The sequence below is a fragment of the Crocodylus porosus genome, unplaced genomic scaffold (genome assembly GCF_001723895.1).
Source record: "Crocodylus porosus isolate Cpor-Errol unplaced genomic scaffold, CroPor_comp1, whole genome shotgun sequence".
Classification (NCBI taxonomy): Eukaryota; Metazoa; Chordata; order Crocodylia; family Crocodylidae; genus Crocodylus; species Crocodylus porosus.
The window spans coordinates 18,812,316-18,832,215 of NW_017728918.1; the positions used below are offsets into that span (position 1 = coordinate 18,812,316).

The 19,900-nt window shown below is 41.5% G+C and overlaps 1 protein-coding gene across 2 annotated transcripts in view; it reads left to right on the plus strand.

Annotated features, from left to right (window-relative positions):
* Positions 1-19,900, plus strand: part of LOC109311629 (structural maintenance of chromosomes protein 6-like) — a 68,982-nt gene that overhangs the window by 28,631 nt on the left and 20,451 nt on the right. For both annotated transcript variants that reach the window (XM_019537369.1, XM_019537370.1), the window contains 7 exons: positions 75-189; positions 2,084-2,244; positions 4,367-4,502; positions 6,182-6,262; positions 9,572-9,742; positions 13,596-13,733; positions 16,805-16,950. In XM_019537369.1, coding sequence (XP_019392914.1) covers positions 75-189; positions 2,084-2,244; positions 4,367-4,502; positions 6,182-6,262; positions 9,572-9,742; positions 13,596-13,733; positions 16,805-16,950 — 948 coding nt within the window. The remainder of the gene's footprint in view (positions 1-74; positions 190-2,083; positions 2,245-4,366; positions 4,503-6,181; positions 6,263-9,571; positions 9,743-13,595; positions 13,734-16,804; positions 16,951-19,900) is intronic.

Here is a 19,900-nt window from a genome sequence, read left to right on the forward strand (position 1 = left end):
ATAAAACAATTAGATTTTTAATAACTGATCATTCTTGTACATTTTTCTTGTTTCTTTTTTCACTTTTTTTATAGGGCAGTTTATCACCCAGAATTCCCATCAGTCCTTACAGCTCTAGAAATAGATAACGCAGTGGTTACCAACTGTTTGATTGACATGCGGAGCATAGAAACCATCCTTCTAATTAAAGTAAGGCCAAAATCCAATATTGTGCTTGGTTTGAGTTTTTAGAAAAGCATTTGTGTGTATGTAAACTTCTTATAAAAACAGTCGTAGCTTTTTGTCCCAGAATATGCATATGCATTTTGTATTTGTCCTTTAAGATAGCATTTTACACTAAAATTTATTTCTGGTTGCTTAGTGCAGATATATTGAAGTGGGTGTTTCTATAAAAATTTGGTTTCATTCTGTTTATTCATTCATACTTTCTGATACTGTCAGTGCTATCAACCTTAAAAGTCATTTTGAGAAATGCTTTCCAAAGCCAAAATAGTACCAAGTAGACATTGAGCTGTGGGTCATGAAAGTTTATGCATCTCTGATTTGGTTAGTCTACAACAGATTTATAAATTTCCATATCTAGAATCTAATGGGATGGGAGGGAGGGGAGGGAGCAGGTGTTAAATTCAAAGTTTTATAGATTCATAGATCATAAGGCTGGAAGGGACCTTGGAAGATCACCAGGTCCAGACCCCTGCACAAAGCAGGAAAGATAACTGGTTGTCAGGTGACTCCAACAAGGTGACTGTCTAGTCTCCTCTTGAAGATTTCCAGGGTAGGCGATTGCACCACCTCTGGAGGGAGCTTAGTCCAGTCTGGACACCCTGACTGTAAAGAAGTTTTTCCTAATGTTGAGCCTGAATCGATCTTCCAGGAGTTTGTGGCTGTTACTCCTGGTTTTCCCCTCTGGTGCTGTGTTAAACAGTTGCTTGCCAGGCTCTTGGTATACACCCCTACTGTAGTGGTAAGCTGCTACCAGGTCCCCGTTCAGCCTTCTTTTCCTCAGGCAGATGAGTTCCAGATCCCTCAGCCTTTCCTCACATGGCTTGCCTTTTAAGACTCCAGTCATATGGGTGGCTCTTTGGACTCTCTCAGGCTTGTCCATATCCTTGTTAAAGTGTGGTACCCAGCTGTGGTCTCAAGTTGTTTTGGATTTGGGTAAATACAGGGTGAATTTTCATAAGAACGGGGAAATGTCTGAACTTCTACCCCTCTTCCCCCCCACCCTTTTTGAAGCTTGATTCACACAAGCATTAGGGACATCTGTTTACTTAGGAATCCGGAGCACCTTGTATCTTCTAAGGGTAGAAAGAGAGGTTGTTAGCCATGTTAGTGTAAGGTCAGGCAGAAAGAGGAGTACAGCTGCACTTTATAGACTAACCAAATCAGAGATGCATAAACTTTCATGACCCACAGCTCAATTCATCAGATGTTAAAATTTAAGTGAGCTGCTCGTGAACCTCAGGTAGCAGACCAAGCAGATCAGCAACATCCAGACCTGGTACGCTACCATTTTATTACTAAGTTATCATCTGATAAAGTGAGCTATGGTTCACAAAAGCATATGTCTGATTTTGTTAGTCTATAAGTTGCCCCTCTACTCTGCTTTCTTCTTAGCGTAGGTGCTGACTTGATCAGCAGGAGTGTCAATGCCCATATTTTGCATAATTTGCACAGGAAGAGACTCTAACTCAGTGATGATGAAAGCACTTGTTTGGGAATGTAGAGCCCTAGGTTCCAGTTCCTGTGTCCAGGAAATGACCACCCAGACATACCTTCCCCCTCCCTTTCTTTCCTCACTCTCCCCTTCCATCTGAGGTTTTTTTTTTTGTGTTGTTTTTTTTTTTTTTTACTGAGGAAGTGTAGCAACTTTAGATACAAATTAAACAAAGTTCTTAAATTCAGGTTTTCTTTTCTTTCGTTCTTTTTTAAGCTGTAGCCCTCTAACCTTGTGTTCTTATTTTCAGAAGTAGTTGGGAGTTTTGGGGCTCACAGGATAACATGCTAATGGATAACATTCTATATTGCTAGTCCATGTTGTGGTTACTTTCCACAAGCATAATTAAAGCATTATGTTTTTCAGAGCAGCTGTGTGGCTCGTAAAGTAATGCAGTGTAATGGGCCTCCAAAAAATTGTCGAGAAGCTTTCACTGCTGAAGGTGATCAAGTGTTTGAGAGACGATATTACTCCTCTGACATCACTAGACCCAGATTCCTAAGTAAAGACGTAGATGTTGAAATAAGGTAATGTTGTATATCTGGGGAATTTAATCCTTAGCCCACAGGCCAGATAAGGCCCACAGTGCTGTCATCAAGCCTGCAGGGCTCCTTATGGGTCTGGAAATTTGGTGACAGGAGCAGCAGTATGGTTTCCCAGCTGCTGAATTTCTGGACCTGTGGGGAGCCCCAGGCCTTGCATGATGGATGGAGGTGGCATGCATGAGGGTGGTGCTGGGCCCCAGGGTCCCAATCCCAGTGCACAAGATGTGGGAGGGGGCAATGTCTGACCCCTGGGACCCAATCTTAACACACTGGGGGCAAGAGGGAGTGATCCAATCCTAGTGTATAGGGGCAGGAGGAGGTAGAGGTTGGCTCCAAGGCCCAATCTGGCTCATGGATTAGCCCCATGCCACTCATCTGGCCTGAGGCAAAAAAGTTGAGCACCATTGTCATATCTTGTAGGGAAGTAGTACGTTCTTTTAAAGTTGCAATAGAATTTGGGAATTGAGAAATGTAACAATTGGTATCAAAGAATTCTGATACATGTTGTTAAGATGTAAGGGCTTTATCCAAATGCTTCTGTAGCAGTGCAAGTTTAACTGAACCCTTTTTTATTCAGGGTTAAAGTTCAGGGAGGTTCCATCCATACCCCCAGTCTTGTATTTCCAGCACCCTGAAACTGCATGGCATGGATGCACACCTGTATTTTTTTGGACCTTGGGTAGCTACGCCATGCCTACTCCCACACTGAGATCAGACATGGGGCAGGTCTGGGTTTAGGACCTGGGTTTGCCCCCTGCCCAGTCGTAATGGCATGGCCTTCCCTCCACACCTAGCATGATTGCAGCCTTGCCTTTTGTCCCACATACAGGGTCCAGGGCAAAGCTACAAACATGCCAGTGGCGAGAGCCTCTGGTACTTCTCAATGCCCTGCCCTGTATCTTGCATGCAGACTGCAGGGTAATGCTGCAAACTGTGCTTGGCCAGTGTGTGGGGAGCCTGGGGCAGGCTGTTTCCCCCGATGCTGACAATCAGCTGATTGCCGACTTGCCACACATTCGTTGCAAGGCACCATACAAAACAGCCACAAAACTTCTGCATTTTATGTGGAACACCTTTGTAATTTGTCATTTTATGGTGCCATTAATTCACTGAGCATGTGTCACATTGCAATTTAGGGTGCAGTTGACTGTAATTGGTGTGATATGATTTTTATACCATGTGGTCCAGAGTACAGATTTACAGGGGGAGAATATACTTGGAGAAATTTGGCTACCTTTTTATTTGTAGCCTTACAGAAAGAGAAAAATCTCAATTGACAGTTTTCTAAACACTCTGAAAACTCAAGTGCTACCTAACTTTAGCTGGAAAGTAGTTTAGTTTCTCTTCCAGATTGGTACTGCACTAAATGTTCTTTGATTAAGCATTGCAGCTGTTTGCTTAAATGGAAGCTTTTAGCATACTTTTATGGCCAATTATGTAGTCATGGATTTTTGTAATCACATTTGGATTATTCCGATTATTTTTCAACATGGCACATTTAAAAAAATCCATTTTGTTGTTTGAGTGAATTAAAAAATATTTACAAAAACTATGATGGAGCCCAATTGGCATCAATAGGATACAATTTTTTATTTTCTTAAAAATAATTATTAACTACTGACATTTAAAATTGTTTATGTTTTAATAACTTCTTACCGTAGAGGTTTTGGATTAGTTTTTATATTCCTCTAATGTTGGTTGATTAAAATAGACCCAGTGAGTCACACTTTTGTTCATTGGGAGTTTCTACATTTCATCTTCAGGCATTAATTACAACCATAATACATTTTTTTTTCCTTTTGCATAATCTGTAACCTGGAGAACTGTGCACAATATGTTTGTTTTGAAACAAAGTTGCCTTTGGAACTCAGAGAAGATGAGAATGTTGATCTGAAGTTTTCTTAAAAGAAATACAGACTTTTATTAAAAAAAAAAATCACCAGCTGATTCTTTGTTAGAACTGGTCACCTAGTGGTAGAATGTTGTCACTTCATCAGTCATTGCAGCCTCTTGCTACACTAGAATTCCTGTTTTGTTGAGTCCCTTTTTAATGTGATTGCAAACAAAGTAATCTTGTGTCAATTTGTATATTTATTTATGTAAGTCTCCTGGAAAATGAAGTTGAAAATAAGAAGGCACAGTTGTTAACATTACAAGAGCATTTACGTTCGATTGAAAATGAGATCAGACAAAATGAAAATTATCTTAATCAACATCGTCAACACCAGAAAGAACTGCAGGTAGAAATACAGATGTAATAGATGTTGCTAAATTAAAGCACTTCTCTGACCAGTACTATTTACCTGTCTGCATTTAGACTCTCGCAACATACTGATTTTTAACTTATATTTATTTAAATTTCTTTGTTTTTGTTAAAATGAGTATACCTGGTTCCTTTGTCATTAGTGCCCTCGCTTAATAGAGGACTGAATTCTAGAAGACCTCCATTAGGATACTCTCGTTATGGTTTTACCCTGCTCTGGTGGTGTGGAAACTGGGGAGAGAGGCTTAAAGCCCAGAGTTCAAGAGGTTGAGGCCTTAGTAGAGGAGCTCATGGCTCAGCCCTGTCAAGATTAAAAAGGAATCTGCAAATTCTGCTAAATACCTTGTAACACAAGAAGAGAAAGGATTATGATTTTGTGATTGCTTACTTTAGTAAACTTAGTAATTCTTGTCAATCTAACTTTTGCTTTCCATGGAAGACACATGTAGGAAATTTATGTCTTATTTTCTATGATGTGTTTTCCCAATGGCAAGGTTAATTTTTTCCTCCATTTCTTTCCATCAATCCTCATTTATGTGCTTTTCAGAAATCTTACTTTTTTCTTTCTGCTTATGCTTAGCACTTATATTTTTGGCTGGTTATATATTAATATTTCTTCATTGTCATCATTCTTAGTTATTGTTTAATCAAGCTGCACGCTTTTACTTCAAAAGACTAGAAATTTATGAAAAGATTAATCATTTTTTCTGGTTGACTATATTACTTCCAATAGTAGGGGGCAGGATAAATTTTGTATTAGCCAGCATTTGCATTTGTATTAGCCAGCGTTGTACAAATTCTCTGTTCAGCACTGGTGAGGCCACATCTGGAGTCCAGTTTTGGGCCCCCCACTACAGAAAGGATGTGGACAAATTGTAGAGAGTCCAGTAGAGGGTGACAAAATGGTGAGGGGCTAAAGACACAAGACATATGAGGAGAGACTGAGGGAGGTGGGTTTATTTAGTTTGCAAAGCAGAAGACTGCAGGGGGGATTTGACAGCAGCCCTTAACTACCTGAAGGGTGGTTCCAAAGAGGATGAAGCTGGACTGTTCTCAGTGGTGGCAGATGACAGAACAAGGAGCAATGATCTCAAGTTGCAACAAGAGAAGTTTAAGTTAGATATTAGGAAAATTTTTCTCACCAAAAGGGTAGTAAATCCCTGGAACAGGTTACCCAGAGAGGTTGTGAACGCTCCATCCTTGGAGGTTTTTAAGACTCAGTTAGACAGAGCCTTGGCTGGGATGAACTAGTTTGGGAATGGTCCTGCTTTGAGCAGGCATTTGGAGTAGATAATCTCCTGGGGTCCTTTCCAACCCTAATTTTCTATGATTCAGGTGTACAGTTATTTACTATCCTGATACCTGTGTCTAGCTGTCCTGTGTTAGTAAATGGACTGACATTAAGCTGTTACACAAATTTTTTTTTTGAAGAAAGCTTTACATTCCCCATTATTTGGGGGAAAAATGACTGGAACTACATTTAATAAAATGGATATTACTTTCAGAACTAGATTTCTAATGCAAAGGAATGGATTTGCTACACGAGCAATTTTTGTTGTTAGTTCTTTCTTTGGGACCTGTGCGCTATTGAATCAATTGTTTTGGTAGGGCTTTTTGTTATCAAATTATTTCTCCCTCCCCAATATATTTTTTCAGATCAAACTAAGAAGAACAGATGTAGAAATAATGGATCTCAAGAATGTAGAAGAACACCAATCAGTGGACATTGCTACACTAGTAAGACATTTGCCACATTCTTTATAACATGGATATGGAATTCTGTATTTTTGATTATGTTAATGAATTTGTAACAGGCAAGCAAGTACTATGGTGAACATGAGCCAGAATACAGAACTGAAATTGCAAATTGTCTTGGAGTCTTTGGTCACTGACAGATGTGAAAAAAACCAAACAAACAGAATCCAGCACATGCCCAGAAGAGGATTTGCACTGGTTGGACCCAGCTTGCCTAACATCTTTATAGATTGGGCACTTCAGCAGGGCTTTTTGTCTGTTTTAGCTAAAGCTGAGTTGATCAGTTATTAGATAAAAGCACCAAAAAGCCCCCCTGAAGTGCCCAATGTATACAGATGTTGGCAAGCTGGGTCCATCCAGTGCAAATCCTCTTCTGGGCATGTGCTGCGCTTGGTGCCAAGGGCCCACCAAGCTTAAAATAAATCTCCTTTTTCCCTCGCATGTCTGTAAGTAGCCTTTAGCTTTAAAGCAGGAGTGTCAAACATAAGGTCCAAGGTCTGGGTCTGGCATGTGGAAGTTGGTCTTCTGAGCTGTGGGGCTCTTTGCAATGGTTGCCAGTAACCTAGGATTTTAGCAGTTGCCACTCAACTCTGCCATTGCAGCTGTGGGAGCCGCAGCATCAACCACAGTCACCTAGCTGTGAAATACTGGAGAGTGAAATACTGCTGCAGAAATTAGTGGCTTCTGTTGCTGATGGTGACTGAAATTGCCAGCATACACCCTGTGGGTGCTGGCTGTGCTGATACTATAGCTCCAGCAGCCCTGGCGCTGGTGGGTTGAATATAGTGGCAGTGTTAAGACCTTGGTTCTGGTGTCAGCAAGCAGCACCAGCAGCTGCAGTTAGAAGCCCCATGGCAGAGGCATAGCAAACTCACTGAACACAGGGAAGGGCACGGGGAGGTGCTTCTGGTGACTGCTGTACAAGACTACAGGGGGGCGGGGTGTGTAGATGGGGGGGAAAAGAAGACCACAGCTGCCACAGCTGTAACACCATGTGGTCTTGTCGGCCCTGTGCAGGGCTCTCTGTGAGCTGCCCCTAGTGTCCCATTTGCTCCATCTCCCCTCATTCCCATGCATACTTATTGGGCTCAGAACTGTGCTTGCTCTGACTAAGGCTCCCTGGGGGAGGAGAATGCCATTCTGCCTGTCTCCTGCCTCTCACATGCATTGCTTGACACCATTAACTTTGTGACTATTGATGTCAGTTTTGAATGATGTCAAGTCTAATACCAAACCCTGTGGAACCCTGAACAGCTGTACCCTTTCACCATTGATGAAAATGTTTGGGGATCCATTAGTTAACCGGTTCTTAACGCATGTAATAAATATGTTGTATGCATGTGTAATACTAATTTTAATCAGATTGTTTTACTGTTCTAAGTTAAAATCTTAGTGTGTCTCTTCAGTTACCTGAATAAATTTAGGTTTGTTAATTAAACAAGACATAAGCAATTGGCATGAATTCCAACTTTCTATTCTTTACCAGTTGAATCCCATATCAGCTTTTCCATTTTGTCTGGGATTAATTTCAGACTAACTACTTGGGTCATTGTGTTTGGCTTTGTAGAATCTTGATTTGTTAGCATTCTTCCAGTCCTGAAGTTAGGACAAAACAAAACTATGCATTGCTACAGGGTGGGGACCAACTAGCTAAGCAGCAGCTCTTTAGAAAAGGAGCTGTAGGTTACAGTGGACAATAAGATCAAAATGAGCCAACAGTGAAGAAGGCTTATGGCATGCTGGAGTGCATTAGTAGGAGTGTGGTCAGCAGATCAAGGGAGGTGATTTATTTTCCTCTGCTGTGCATTGGTGAGGCCACATCTGGAGTACTGTGTCCAGTTTTGGGGCCCCCACTACACAAAGTAGGTTGTGGCACATGACTTAGGAGAGGCTGAGAGAATTGGACTGACTTAGTTTGGAGAAAAGACTGAGGTGGGATTTAATAGCAACCTTCACCTATCTGTAGGGGCTTTCCGAAGAGGATAGAGCTGGTCTGTTCTCAGTGGTGGCAGATGACAGAACAAGGAGCAATGGTCTCAAATTGTAGCAAGGGAAGTTAGTTTAGATATTAGGAAATGCTTTCTCACCAGAAGGGTGGTAAAACACTGGAATAGGTTACCCAGGGAGGTTGTAGACTCTCCATCCTTGGAGGTTTTTAAGACCCAGCTAGACAAAGCCTTGGCTGGGATGATTTAGTTCAGGCTGGTCTTGCTTTGAGCAGGGGGTTGGACTAGATGACCTCCTGAGGTCCCATTCAACCCTAATTTGTGATTCTATGGTTTTACTTTATTCAGTTTTTGGGACCCATGTCAAGAAGCATGATTGGAAAGGGTTCAGAGCACAGCAAGCAAAATGCTTATGGGTCTGGGAGGCAAGACTTATGAGGAAATTCTAAAATTACTGAGGTTGTTTAGTCTTGAGAAGAGAAAACAGAGATTTGGTAAGTCTCCAAATACTTGAAGAAGACAAATAGAGTGCATGGAGATGTGTTTTTCTCTGTGGCTGTATTAGAAACAATGGCCTCAAGCTACAGCAAAGGAAATTTTGGATTTGAGAGTAGGAGGAACTTTTGGAGTCTGAGGGTGGTCAGCCACTGAAATAGGCTACCTGTTGTGGAATCTCCATCCTTGGAAATTTTGAAGAGCATGTTAGACGGACATGTGGCTGCTATGGTTTAGTTGAGGACAAGCCTGCCTTAAGGGGACTGGGAGTAGACTAGATGACCTTGTGAGGGTCCCTTTCAGCCCTACTTTCTTGTGACTGCTAGTTGGACTCTCCTGTCTTTGTTCAAATTAATACCAGTTGGGTCATTATGAGTCGTCCCATCGGCTTTTTTAGTCCAGTGATTAATTCGGTATATTCGAGTACAAAATAAAATTACCTTACATTTTATATATATTTTTCTGTTCAAAAATCACAATTTTGAAAAGCTGTGTTTTTATAGTACTGGATGCACGAGCCCTTCAGCATATCACCCAGAATAAGTCCTTCACAAATACTCTTTCTTTTCATGCATTATAGACAGGTATTTCTGCAGTAACACCTGTTTTCTGGCTTGATTCAGTGGTCTGTAAGAGATTCCTACCAATATCCACTGGTGGGCTCTGTTCATTTTTATGTTGGTCTGTGCTCTATTTCTATTAGACTATTTTTTTAATATTACATGTAACCTTGCATCCAGAAAAAGTAACTATGAAATGAAAATCTTATGCAATGGCAAATGCGAGTGGTTTTCCCTTCTTGATTTTGTAAAAAAAAAAAAAACAAAAAACTTAATTTGTACAATAACAGGTAGATGAAGCTCAAGAAAACAAGAATAAGATGGAAACTGTTAAAGAAGATATGCAAAAACAGAGGGTGATAATGGAGGAACTGAAAAATAATCTACGAGCAGCTGAACATAAACTTGAAGAAATTAAAGACAAAATACATCAAGTAGAAGAAATAGCTGGCCCTGTAAAGGTAAAACTGATTTAAAAAAATGCGGTTTTGCTGTAAGATTTGTCTTATCTATGCAAAAGCATTTCAACAGCCCCATTTAGAGGTTGCCAAAACAAAGGTAAAGATGTCCAGAACATTTAACAAACCAATAAGGCAGTGGTTCTCAGCCAGGATGCCATGGTTACAGTGGCCCTGCGAAACTATCCCATGCACCTCTGTTTCCAAGAGGTACTTGAGGGAAACCTTGAAGCAGCTGCATCAGGAACAGGCTCTACTACATGCATTAGCTTTATCTATATTAAATCCATTGACTGCAGCCAGTTGTAGCCAGTCAGCACCAGCAGAAGACTCAGCCATGTTCCCTTGATAGAGGCTTTATTTGATAAACCTAATGCAGGCAGGAGTGCAGCAGGGAGCTCTATGGACAATAACATCAGAAGCAGCCAATGCAGACAGTGAGCAGCCTGGGATGGGCAGGTCTAACCTACCTCCCTTCCTGCTGCAGCATTGGTTGCTAGACCTGCAGATCGATACAGCAGCCTCACAGGGATCTCTGTGAAGCTGCTGCCAGCAATGCACTGTGCAGCCTGACCTGTTTATTTTGTACATAGTCTGCTTAGCATTGGGTTAGGGCAGTGGTTCTCAACTGGAGGACCACGGGGATGTGGTCAGCTGACTTCACAAAACATTTCTGTGGGGCCAGACACTGTTGTGCTGAGATGTCAGACTGTTCCATATGTACTTCCTTCTGAAGAGAAAGCAGAATAACTTCCTTAGTGAGATGCTGCAAATGGGCTAATGACTTGAATGACAGAGTTAGTTAATCCAGACTCAGCAGTATACTAATCTGGCTGCACTACCATTAGTATGTGCAGGCCCAGCTGGGAGGAGAGGGAGCAGCAGGAAACTGCAAAATAGAGAATGTCTATGTGCTCTTCATGGGTAAGGAAAGGGAGAGCACTGTGTGTGTGGAGGAGCAACGGTTATGCCAAGGAAGGGCCTAGTTAATGCAAGGGAAGAAAACCATACGCATCTCTGCAGGTGCACTGTAGTTTTTTTTTTTAATGCCTAAACTAAGAAAAGTTCTGAAAGCGGTGTCTCAAATCTAAAAAAAGGTTGAGAAGCATTACCATAGGGCATTGCTCGAGGTGTCTGAACTAAATCCTGAGTGCACATCAGCCAGATCATCATGTGCATGCTCGTAAGATAGTTATTCTCAGCCTTTCTGATACTGTAGTCCACCTAAAGTAACTGAAAAATGATGTGTGTAATAACTAGAAATAACCTAGTTCGAACCAGAACTAGTGTAGTTTGCCCTGTTGTTAGTTCAAAACAGTCCCAAGCACAGTTACCCAAATAGATCTGCAAGTCCTGCCAACCTGTGCTGGAGGAAGTGTAGCCAAATTGGTTTACTGCTGTATCTGAATTAATTTGCTCAGTCATTCAAATCACTAGCTCACTTGCAGCATTTCACTAAGAAAGCTATTCTGCTTTCTGTTCAGGAGGTAATCCATGTGGAGCAGCCTGACATCTTAGCACAACACTGCCTGGCCCCACAAAAATATTCTGGGAAGTCCAGTTGACCACACCCCTGTGGACCTCCAGTTGAGAACCAGAACCCTCACACAACTGCAGGCAGACTATATATGAATAAACAATAGCCTTTGATTTCTTCAAGAAAGAGATGTGCCCAGTTGGAATGCTAAATATAGCTATTTAAAAATATGATATATACTTCTTTGCTAACTTACGTTTGCATTCTAAACCTTTTATGGTCTTATAAACAAAAATCAACTTTCTGTACTAAATATATGACATATCTGAATTGGGATGTTTGTTTCATAGTTCTATTGATGTATTTTTATGTGGCTAGTAATTAGTGAAGATGATGAGTGAGCAGTCAGTTGTCAATAAGCTGTAAAGGCAAGAGAGCACCTCAAATTCCATACTAAGCAGTGTATAATCTGCAAAATTACATTAAATGGAGAGGGTTAACAAGAAATGATATTGTTTTTTCAAGGCTATAAATTGTTGCTGTAAACCTCAGAGAGACTTGAAGCTTAGGAGAATGGGCAGTATAATACTAGAACATATAGTAGTGGCAAATAGAAGGTAATGCACAATGAAAGTAATAACTGAAATTACATGTACAAAATTGTGTTCTGCAACATCTCAGGAGAGACTCAAAAACATTCAGTAACCAGGGACAGTTCAAAAGATAAATGTTAGGATGTGCAAATTATGTGATGGAAAGTAATGCTAAAAATATGATGCCACTATATAAATATTTGGCATACCCCATGTAAAATGTATATTGAGTGCTGATCTCTCTACATTCACAAAAGATGTAGTAGATATAGAAGTTACATGGATAGGTCAAGATATATAGAAGAATAGATGCCTCTGTATAAGGAAATGTCAAAGATCAACTGTATGGAGAGAAGAACCCTGAAGAGGAAAATTGCAGAAAGAGATGAAATACTGAATTATTTTGAGAAGATAAATTGTGTGCTGCCATTTACTTTTTTTCATAATTTAAATACAAGGTTTTTTTCAGTGAAACTCAGAAGAACATGTTTCATACAACACAAGTATCCAGTGGTTCTGCTGTATATCAAGGTCAAGAACTCCCTTTTTTCTCACACACAATAGTCTCCCTTCTCCCCCTCCCCCCGCCCAAGTAAGAAGTGTACTTTGTTTAGGGAAAGCAAAACGAAGAAGAAAAGACTTCTATAATTACAGCTGCATAGAGCATGAACAGAGCCTAATCTTCAGCTTGCTCACCCCCTGCCTTTCCTGATCAAACAAAAGCTGTAACTCCAGCTCCATGTGAAGACTGATCTCCATGGGTGGATCTGTAATTTTGAAAAGAGCTAAAAACAGTATATAGGGCTGTGAAATAGGAGCGGGGGGAGCAACAGTAGTTAGTAGACAGCACATTTTCCAGAAGAAAGATTAGCTTGATTTAATGGAGCATCAAGACAGTTAAAAAGAAGAGACAGTTACGTTGGACTGACTAAGAAAGGGTCATGCATCCATTCTGTAGCCCAACTAAAAATTAATAGGCATGAAGGAGAAACTTCTTTTCTGGGAAGTTATGTCATAATTGTTTAGTAATGGGTTTTTTTCTCCTTCTGAAATACCTAATAGTGATGACTGTTAGCAATAAGTTGTGTGGATTATTACTCTTACCTTGTATGTTGCTCTGTTCCTTATATATTACAGTTGGAAGGCTGAAGCCCCTGGCAGATGATCAAGTAAACACATGATGAGGTCCGATACAGGATCTCCACAATTGCACTTTTTTCCACACATGCATGGCAAGAGACATGATTGTGGAATCCACCCTTGGATCCCATCATGTCTTATTGCCAGTGCAGGGATCATGATTCCCCCTGCACCAGCAGGTAGCAAGCTCCCATAGTTGGATGACCCATCAGCTGATCTGGGCTCCCAGCTGCTGGGGTTCACCATCCACTCCTGTGTCTAGGAGCCCCCAGCTGATCCAGGCTCCTAGGTTACATCATGTTTGGAAAGCTGTAACTTTGTTCCCCAGCCATACACTGATAAGCCGTTATGAATTGCATGTGGTCTTTAGGTAAGCAGCATTATGTTTTAGTCAAGGGAAAAATGTGAATTATCATCTTCTTACACTTGTACTGCCAGAATTGAGCATATGCTCTTACATCAGTTACTGCTACTACCACTAGGTTGTGAGGGAATGGCATTACTAAGTGCAGAAACTCAAGGGTCTTTTGGGTGGATCAGTAATGACTCAACATACTCCCCCATACCAAGTCATTAAACACAACGGAAGTATTAAAAAACCTACTAAAATCATTTTACATTTGACATTTTAATTTCTTCCAAACAGGATGAATTAAACCAAGTTGATTCAGAAATGGAAAAATGTAAACGCCACTGGCAACACTATGAAGAAAAACAGAAACAACATTTAGCATCCATAAACACCCAAAAAGAACTTCTGGCTTCTAAAGAAAAAAAATTGACGGTATTACAGTTTTTGATGTAATGGTCGGTGGAGTATTGAAGATGGATATTTAAGCCCCATTTATTAGTTAGATACTCTTTTCCTCCCTCTTCAAAGTGGATGGACAGTGCAGTCTTAGCTGTCTGCTACCTAATCACTGCTATGGCAACTAAAAATGATATACCCCGAGTAGAAAAAAATGTGTTTAGCTGTGTTAGCCAGGAACCAGGAAGAAGGCAGGATAGGGTGGCATCTGTAAGATAAACTCATTCAGGAAGGCATAAGCTTTCATAGTCTTAAAAGGCAGCGCAGGTTGATATCTTTATCTGAAAGTGACTTGAAATGGTCTTTTTTCTCTTTGACTTGTCCTAATGCTGTTATAACTTAGGAAAGAGACATTAGAGTTGTCATAGATTAATTTTCTAAAAATATCAGCTAGTGTGCACTGGTGATAAAAAAGCCAATAAAGTGTTGGGTACCATTTAAGAAGGGAATTGGAAGCAAAACAGAAAAAAAATCATCATGTCACTCTACCAATCTGTGGTGCTTCTGCATCTTGAATGCTATGCACAGTTCTGGTATTTGTATTTCAAAAAGTATGTAGTAGAATGACACATGGTTTAGAGAGGAGCAACCAAGATGGTCAGGGATATGGAGCAGTTGCCATACCAGGAAATACTAAAAAGTTAGGACTTTTCAATATGGAAACAAGAAGACTGAGGAGGGGGAGATGATAGAGGTCTTGAAGGGTGTGGATTAAATCAATAGTGAACTGTTTCTCAAGTCTCAGAATACTTGAACTAGGGGACATCTACTGAAATTAGCAAGAGACAGGTGTAAAACTAACAGGGAAAAAAGTCCTTTTCTGTTTACACGGGGCTTAGTTAAGTTGTGGAACTCATTACCACAGGAAGCTGTAGTAGAAGCAGGTAATATAGCCGGGTTCAAAAAGACAAATTCATGGATGATGGATCCATTAATAGCCATTAAACAGAATAGTCATGGATGTATTCTGTGGCATCTCTAAACAAGTGATGCTGATTGCCAGAGATGTCCCAACCTAAGCCTCTGTCCCTAGCCTGAGGCCAAATAGTGTAGTTCTTAAGTATTTTTTTTGTTTTGTTTTGTTTAGGATATAGTTGAATCACTAGAAATGCTTACTTTTGCTGCTTTGCGTTATCAGGGATGTTTTAATAAAGAGAGAGATTCAAGACTGGGGACAAAAGCAAAATGCTGTTCAGGTTACCTAGGAGAGTGCGTAGCAAATAACATGAACTAGGCCTGTGCAAAGCAGCTAGTATTCACTTAGAATTTAGATGCGGCTGATTCTGGGGGCAGCGATTCAATTCGGTAATTTGAATCACTGTCCTGAATTGATTTGGCTACCAAATCTCCACATCAAACAGGCCACATCTCCTGCCTGCTCTCCCAGCCCTGTCAATGACTGCCCTGCCTGGCTGCAGCCTCCTGGCTCCTTAAAAAAAAACCCTGCGCTCACCACCTGCTGTCAGGCGGGGGGGCAATTCCTTCTGCCCCACACTGCATGGGGGGCTCTGCCACGAGCCCCCAGAAGCCTCGAGAGCTGCTGCAGCAGCCGCTGAGTGCAGGGCTTGGTGTTTTTTTGTTGTTTTTCGTGAACTGGGAGCTGGGGCAGGTGGGGCTGCCATGGTGGGGGTGGGAGAGCAGGCGGAGGTTGGGGGGGGCACTCAGAGGGACTAGGGAAGCAGGCAGAAGACAAGGCCTGGTGGGGTCTCCCCCCCCCACCCCCTTCACTTCCCCACCCCCTACTCACTGGCATGGAGTCCAGATCCAGCACCTTGCAGCGGTGAGCAGGGACTGCCCAAATCTCTGAAGTTCTCCAACCTTTTCTGACTTGGTCTCCTGATTTGATTCGGGTTTGGAGATTTGGCTGCTGAATTGGGCCGAATCTCCTCCGAGTTAAATCAGCACTCATAGCTTTACACAGGACTAATGAGAACCACTTGCAAGTTTTCCTCAAGTGGCTGCAATTTAAAAGAGCAAGCAACTTCTGGAGTCAGTCCATCAAGAAGCTCCGCTGAGCAGGCAAAGCTCATGGGTTTGGAGTTTTCTTGCGTAGCAGCCAGAGGTTTTGGAATTGCAAACCTCCATGGGAACTGGTTAGATGTTAGACAACTGAATTTAGAAATTTTAAGTTCTGAGCAGCCAGGAAAAAGTGAGTAAAATAGTAAGGGCTAAATGCAAAGAAAAAAAAAAGGTGGGATGAGGGGAGAACTTGGTTGCCTAAAAGGCACTGTAGCAAAATGTAAATACCATAAGTACAGGTGAGCGATCCACAAAATTCTGCCTAACTGATTAAAGTTCTGCTACTGTACAAGCCAAGATATGTTGTGATCTTAGGTGCTCATCTGCTCATACTATCTTTGTCATGCCTGAGAGTGTTTCCAGTCAACTCCACCGTGGGGCAGGGGGATCCATCTTTATAGAATCATATAATTGTTAGAGCACTTGCTAAAGAAGCAGGAAACCTAGGTTATAAGCAGTCTTCAGTCTTAGTTATGTTCCACTGCTTTGCAGACTATCCTAACCACCAAGGCATAGGTATGTCTGGATCGGATGAGGATAGTCTCCGTACCTGCCCGCTGGTCCTAACTTCAACAGGAGAAAGGAGTACAAAATACTTTTAAGTCCAGAGAGAGGGAGAGTAACAAGGTGCATGACTGCTGCCCAGTGATGTGTAGAAGGAGAGAATTTTGGACTATGGTCTGTGGTTGACTTTTTTTTTTTTCTAATGAGTAATGCAAAATGTATGGGTCCTGGGTTCTGGTCTCTGGGTTAGGGAAGTCCAACTCGGGAGAATGCTGTCATGACTGTTACAGGTGTTCTGCTCCCTCTTTCTGATACGTCTGTATCTCTCTTGGCATCTCTTTTGAAATGGTGACAGAAACCAAAAATCCCTCATAATGAGTTTTACACTGACATGCAAAAACAGCAATCCTTGTTTCAAAGGTCTTGTTTTTCATTGTTGCTGTTTACAGTACACACTATTAACCATTGAGAGTTGGATAAAAATACAATACAATATTTTATAGCTTTTTAACAAATGTCTTTAGGAAAAGATTGCGCAGGCCATGCAAATCTACCCTGAGAGGATAGAAGTCGACAGAACCGTTAAGAGTCTTGACGCAGAAATGAATCGCTTAAGGGAAAAGATAAATTCAGAAGCAGATCGTCATGGAAACAGAGACGAAATAATAAAGTAAGCAATGGTGGCAATTTAATATCTACATCTTTTGAAGGAGAGGAGTAGAACTGTTACTTTTGGGGGTCAGCATATTAATGTATATGTGCATTTACATTTTTTTTATAAATATCCTGGTAAGCAAGGATGGATACCTTTAAAACATGTAGTTCTAAGAGTCTTAATTTATTTCTCTCCTCTGTATTATTACCTTTTCACCACCCAGAAGTTTATGCTAGCTTCTTCATAGAACCCAGATTAGGATCCTATCCCAATCAGTTTTATAATAGGTGATATTGGATACATAACAAAAAAAAAAAAGAATTGAGGAAGGTGGTCCTCCAGGGTCTGTGCTGGCTGTAGGACACTAGCCACCTTTTTTTGAAGAGTGTTCATCCAAAGTAAGGTCCAGCTAGTGTCAGATGTGCCTGTTCATCTGCTTTTTGATGACGGTTCTATTTTTAGAGATGAAGGATTTGTTGAATATAAGGCCGAAAAGACTGGTTTGAAAAGATGTATGCTCTAGTTCAGGGGTGTCAAACATACTGCAGTCTGGGTTCATCTCGCAGAACTGTTCCATCTGGTCTGTCAATAGTCTGGCAGGCTATCAGAAATTGTGGGGAAAAGGAACTGTGTGTGGCCTCCTGCAGAACTTGGGGCCTCTGGGCCCTGATGGACATGGCTATTGACACCAGGAGGCCCTGCAGATCTGGTCCAGGAGGAATCCCTGTGGCCTACATCCAGCCCAAAGGTGAAGTTGACACCCCTGTACCTACTTCAAACAGGAATTAATTTGAGGAAGCCTTATAACCTGTGCTATATAAAGAGTCAAGCTAGATGTTGACAATGGTTTCTTATGGCTACATGCATGTCATCCAGTCTATTTTTTGCATGTACAGGCCATAGAACATCACCCAGTAATTTTTGTATCGCATCCAATAACTTGTGGTTGAATGAGAATTATTGTTTTTTAAAGAGGCGGAACAAATGAACCTTGATTTTAAAGACTGCAAAAAGTGGGGGGGTCTGTGTTGTACTCTGTAGCAATTTTAAATATGTCATTCCATGCTCACAGATTTATATATAGAAAATAGGCATTTTTTTGTTGTTAACTATAACTTTTCTTCTCCTAAAAGAGAATCCATTAGGCTGAATTATTTCCCTTCCTGGAAAATATGTCAAAAAGCTAGCAGTGTTGGAAGGTGCCAAGCTTCTCTTTGGGAAGCTGCATACCAAAACTCACCCTATAAGTTGCTGTTGGATGATGTTGGACATAGTCAGTTCACTTTAGGGCATACTTGTCCTGAAGCAAAAATACCAATTGTATTTTAGCCAGATACCACCCAGCAATTGTATATAATTTTTCCTAACACCTTCAACTAGTCCATTTCCTAACAGGTGGCAAGACCTTTGGCACAATATATATTTGGTCTAATAAAAAAATATTACATTTACCCAAAGAATCTTATCTACCCATAGAGACCTTGACTTACTAAAGTTCCATCATTCCTTCCTGATCTCTTGACAACACTTGGCCTGTGCACAGCAGGTAGGGCCCAAAGCTAAGACACCACTAAATAGGACATACACAGCGCACAACGTAACCTGTCAAGACACAACAGAAACTTTGCGTAAGTTTTACATAGTCCTGAGGATAGAATCAGCAGCCAGGCGTTCAGAAGTTTTTTTCAGGGATTTTTGAGTCTTAGCTAGTGAGGGCAGTCCCACAGGTTTCATCTTTGCCTGGGCTTTGGGTGACTTGCACCCCTCTTTCTCCTTGTTGACGTTAACAAAAGCATGTCTCTTTCCCCTCTCATGTCTTCCATGACTTGCACATCTCAGGATGTTTTCCTGGTTTTGTAGTACCTCCAGGTTCCACGGGTTTTAACAAAGTGCCTGCTGCTTACTTTGGCAGACAAGGTTCTTTGGGTAGATGTGTGATTATCTTTTATTAGACCAATTAAATAGTTTTAAAAATTGTTCTTTGCAAGCTTTTGAGCACAAACACCCTTCTTTGGGCATAGGGAGAGTCTGCTGTTTTGTGTTCTCCTAGATGGAATAAAAGCCAATATGCAAAATGCAGGTCTGTGAAAATGCAGATGCATGGCAGTGAGGATCGGGAGACAATAAGTATGAGACAGGTAGTTTCAGGGAATGTTGGCCTGGTGGTACAATGTAGCTTGTAAAATGTAGAGGTTACCTGAATGGCAGGCAGGTTATAATGTGCCTTAAATCCAGGGTCTGTATTTAGGCCATGATGTCTTGTATTCAGGAGATTTATGAAATGAAGTTTGTAGGCTCGTCTATGAAAAGTGTTTCATAGTAGCTAGGGTCAGGAGAGACCTGAACAGATCATCTAGCCTGACCTCCTGCCACAGGCCAGAATGAATGCTGGGTTTGGAAGACCCCAGACACATGAATTTGCCCAAGGTAGGGGCGAGGACCACTTCCCTAGGAAATTGGTTCCAGATTCTGGCCACCTTAACTGTAAAATATTGCTTTCTGGTCTCTAACCTAAACCTGTTCTCCATCAGCTTATTACCATTGTTCCTCGTCACCCCAGGTGGTGCTGGGGAGAATAGGGCTCTTCCTATTTGCTGATGATCTCCCCTGATGAGTTTGTAGACAGCCACCAGGTCCCTCCTCAGCCTCCTCTTGCCGAGGCTGAATAGGTTCAGGTCCCTCAGTCTCTCCTCGTAGGGCCTGTCCTGCTGCCCTCTCACAGGATGTGTTCTGTAAATTCCCTTTGAGGATTAGAATTGAGAGACTGCAGAGAGAGAGTGGTTGTCGTGTGAGAATCATCACAGAAGTCGGGTCGGAAGGGACCTTATAGATCTTCAGGTCCGACCCCCTGCCAGGACAGGGGAAAAAACTGGGCTCAAATGATCCCAGCTAGGTAGGCATCAAGCCTCCTCTTAAAGACCCCCAGGGTAGGAGCCAGCACCACTTCCCTTGGAACTTGGTTCCA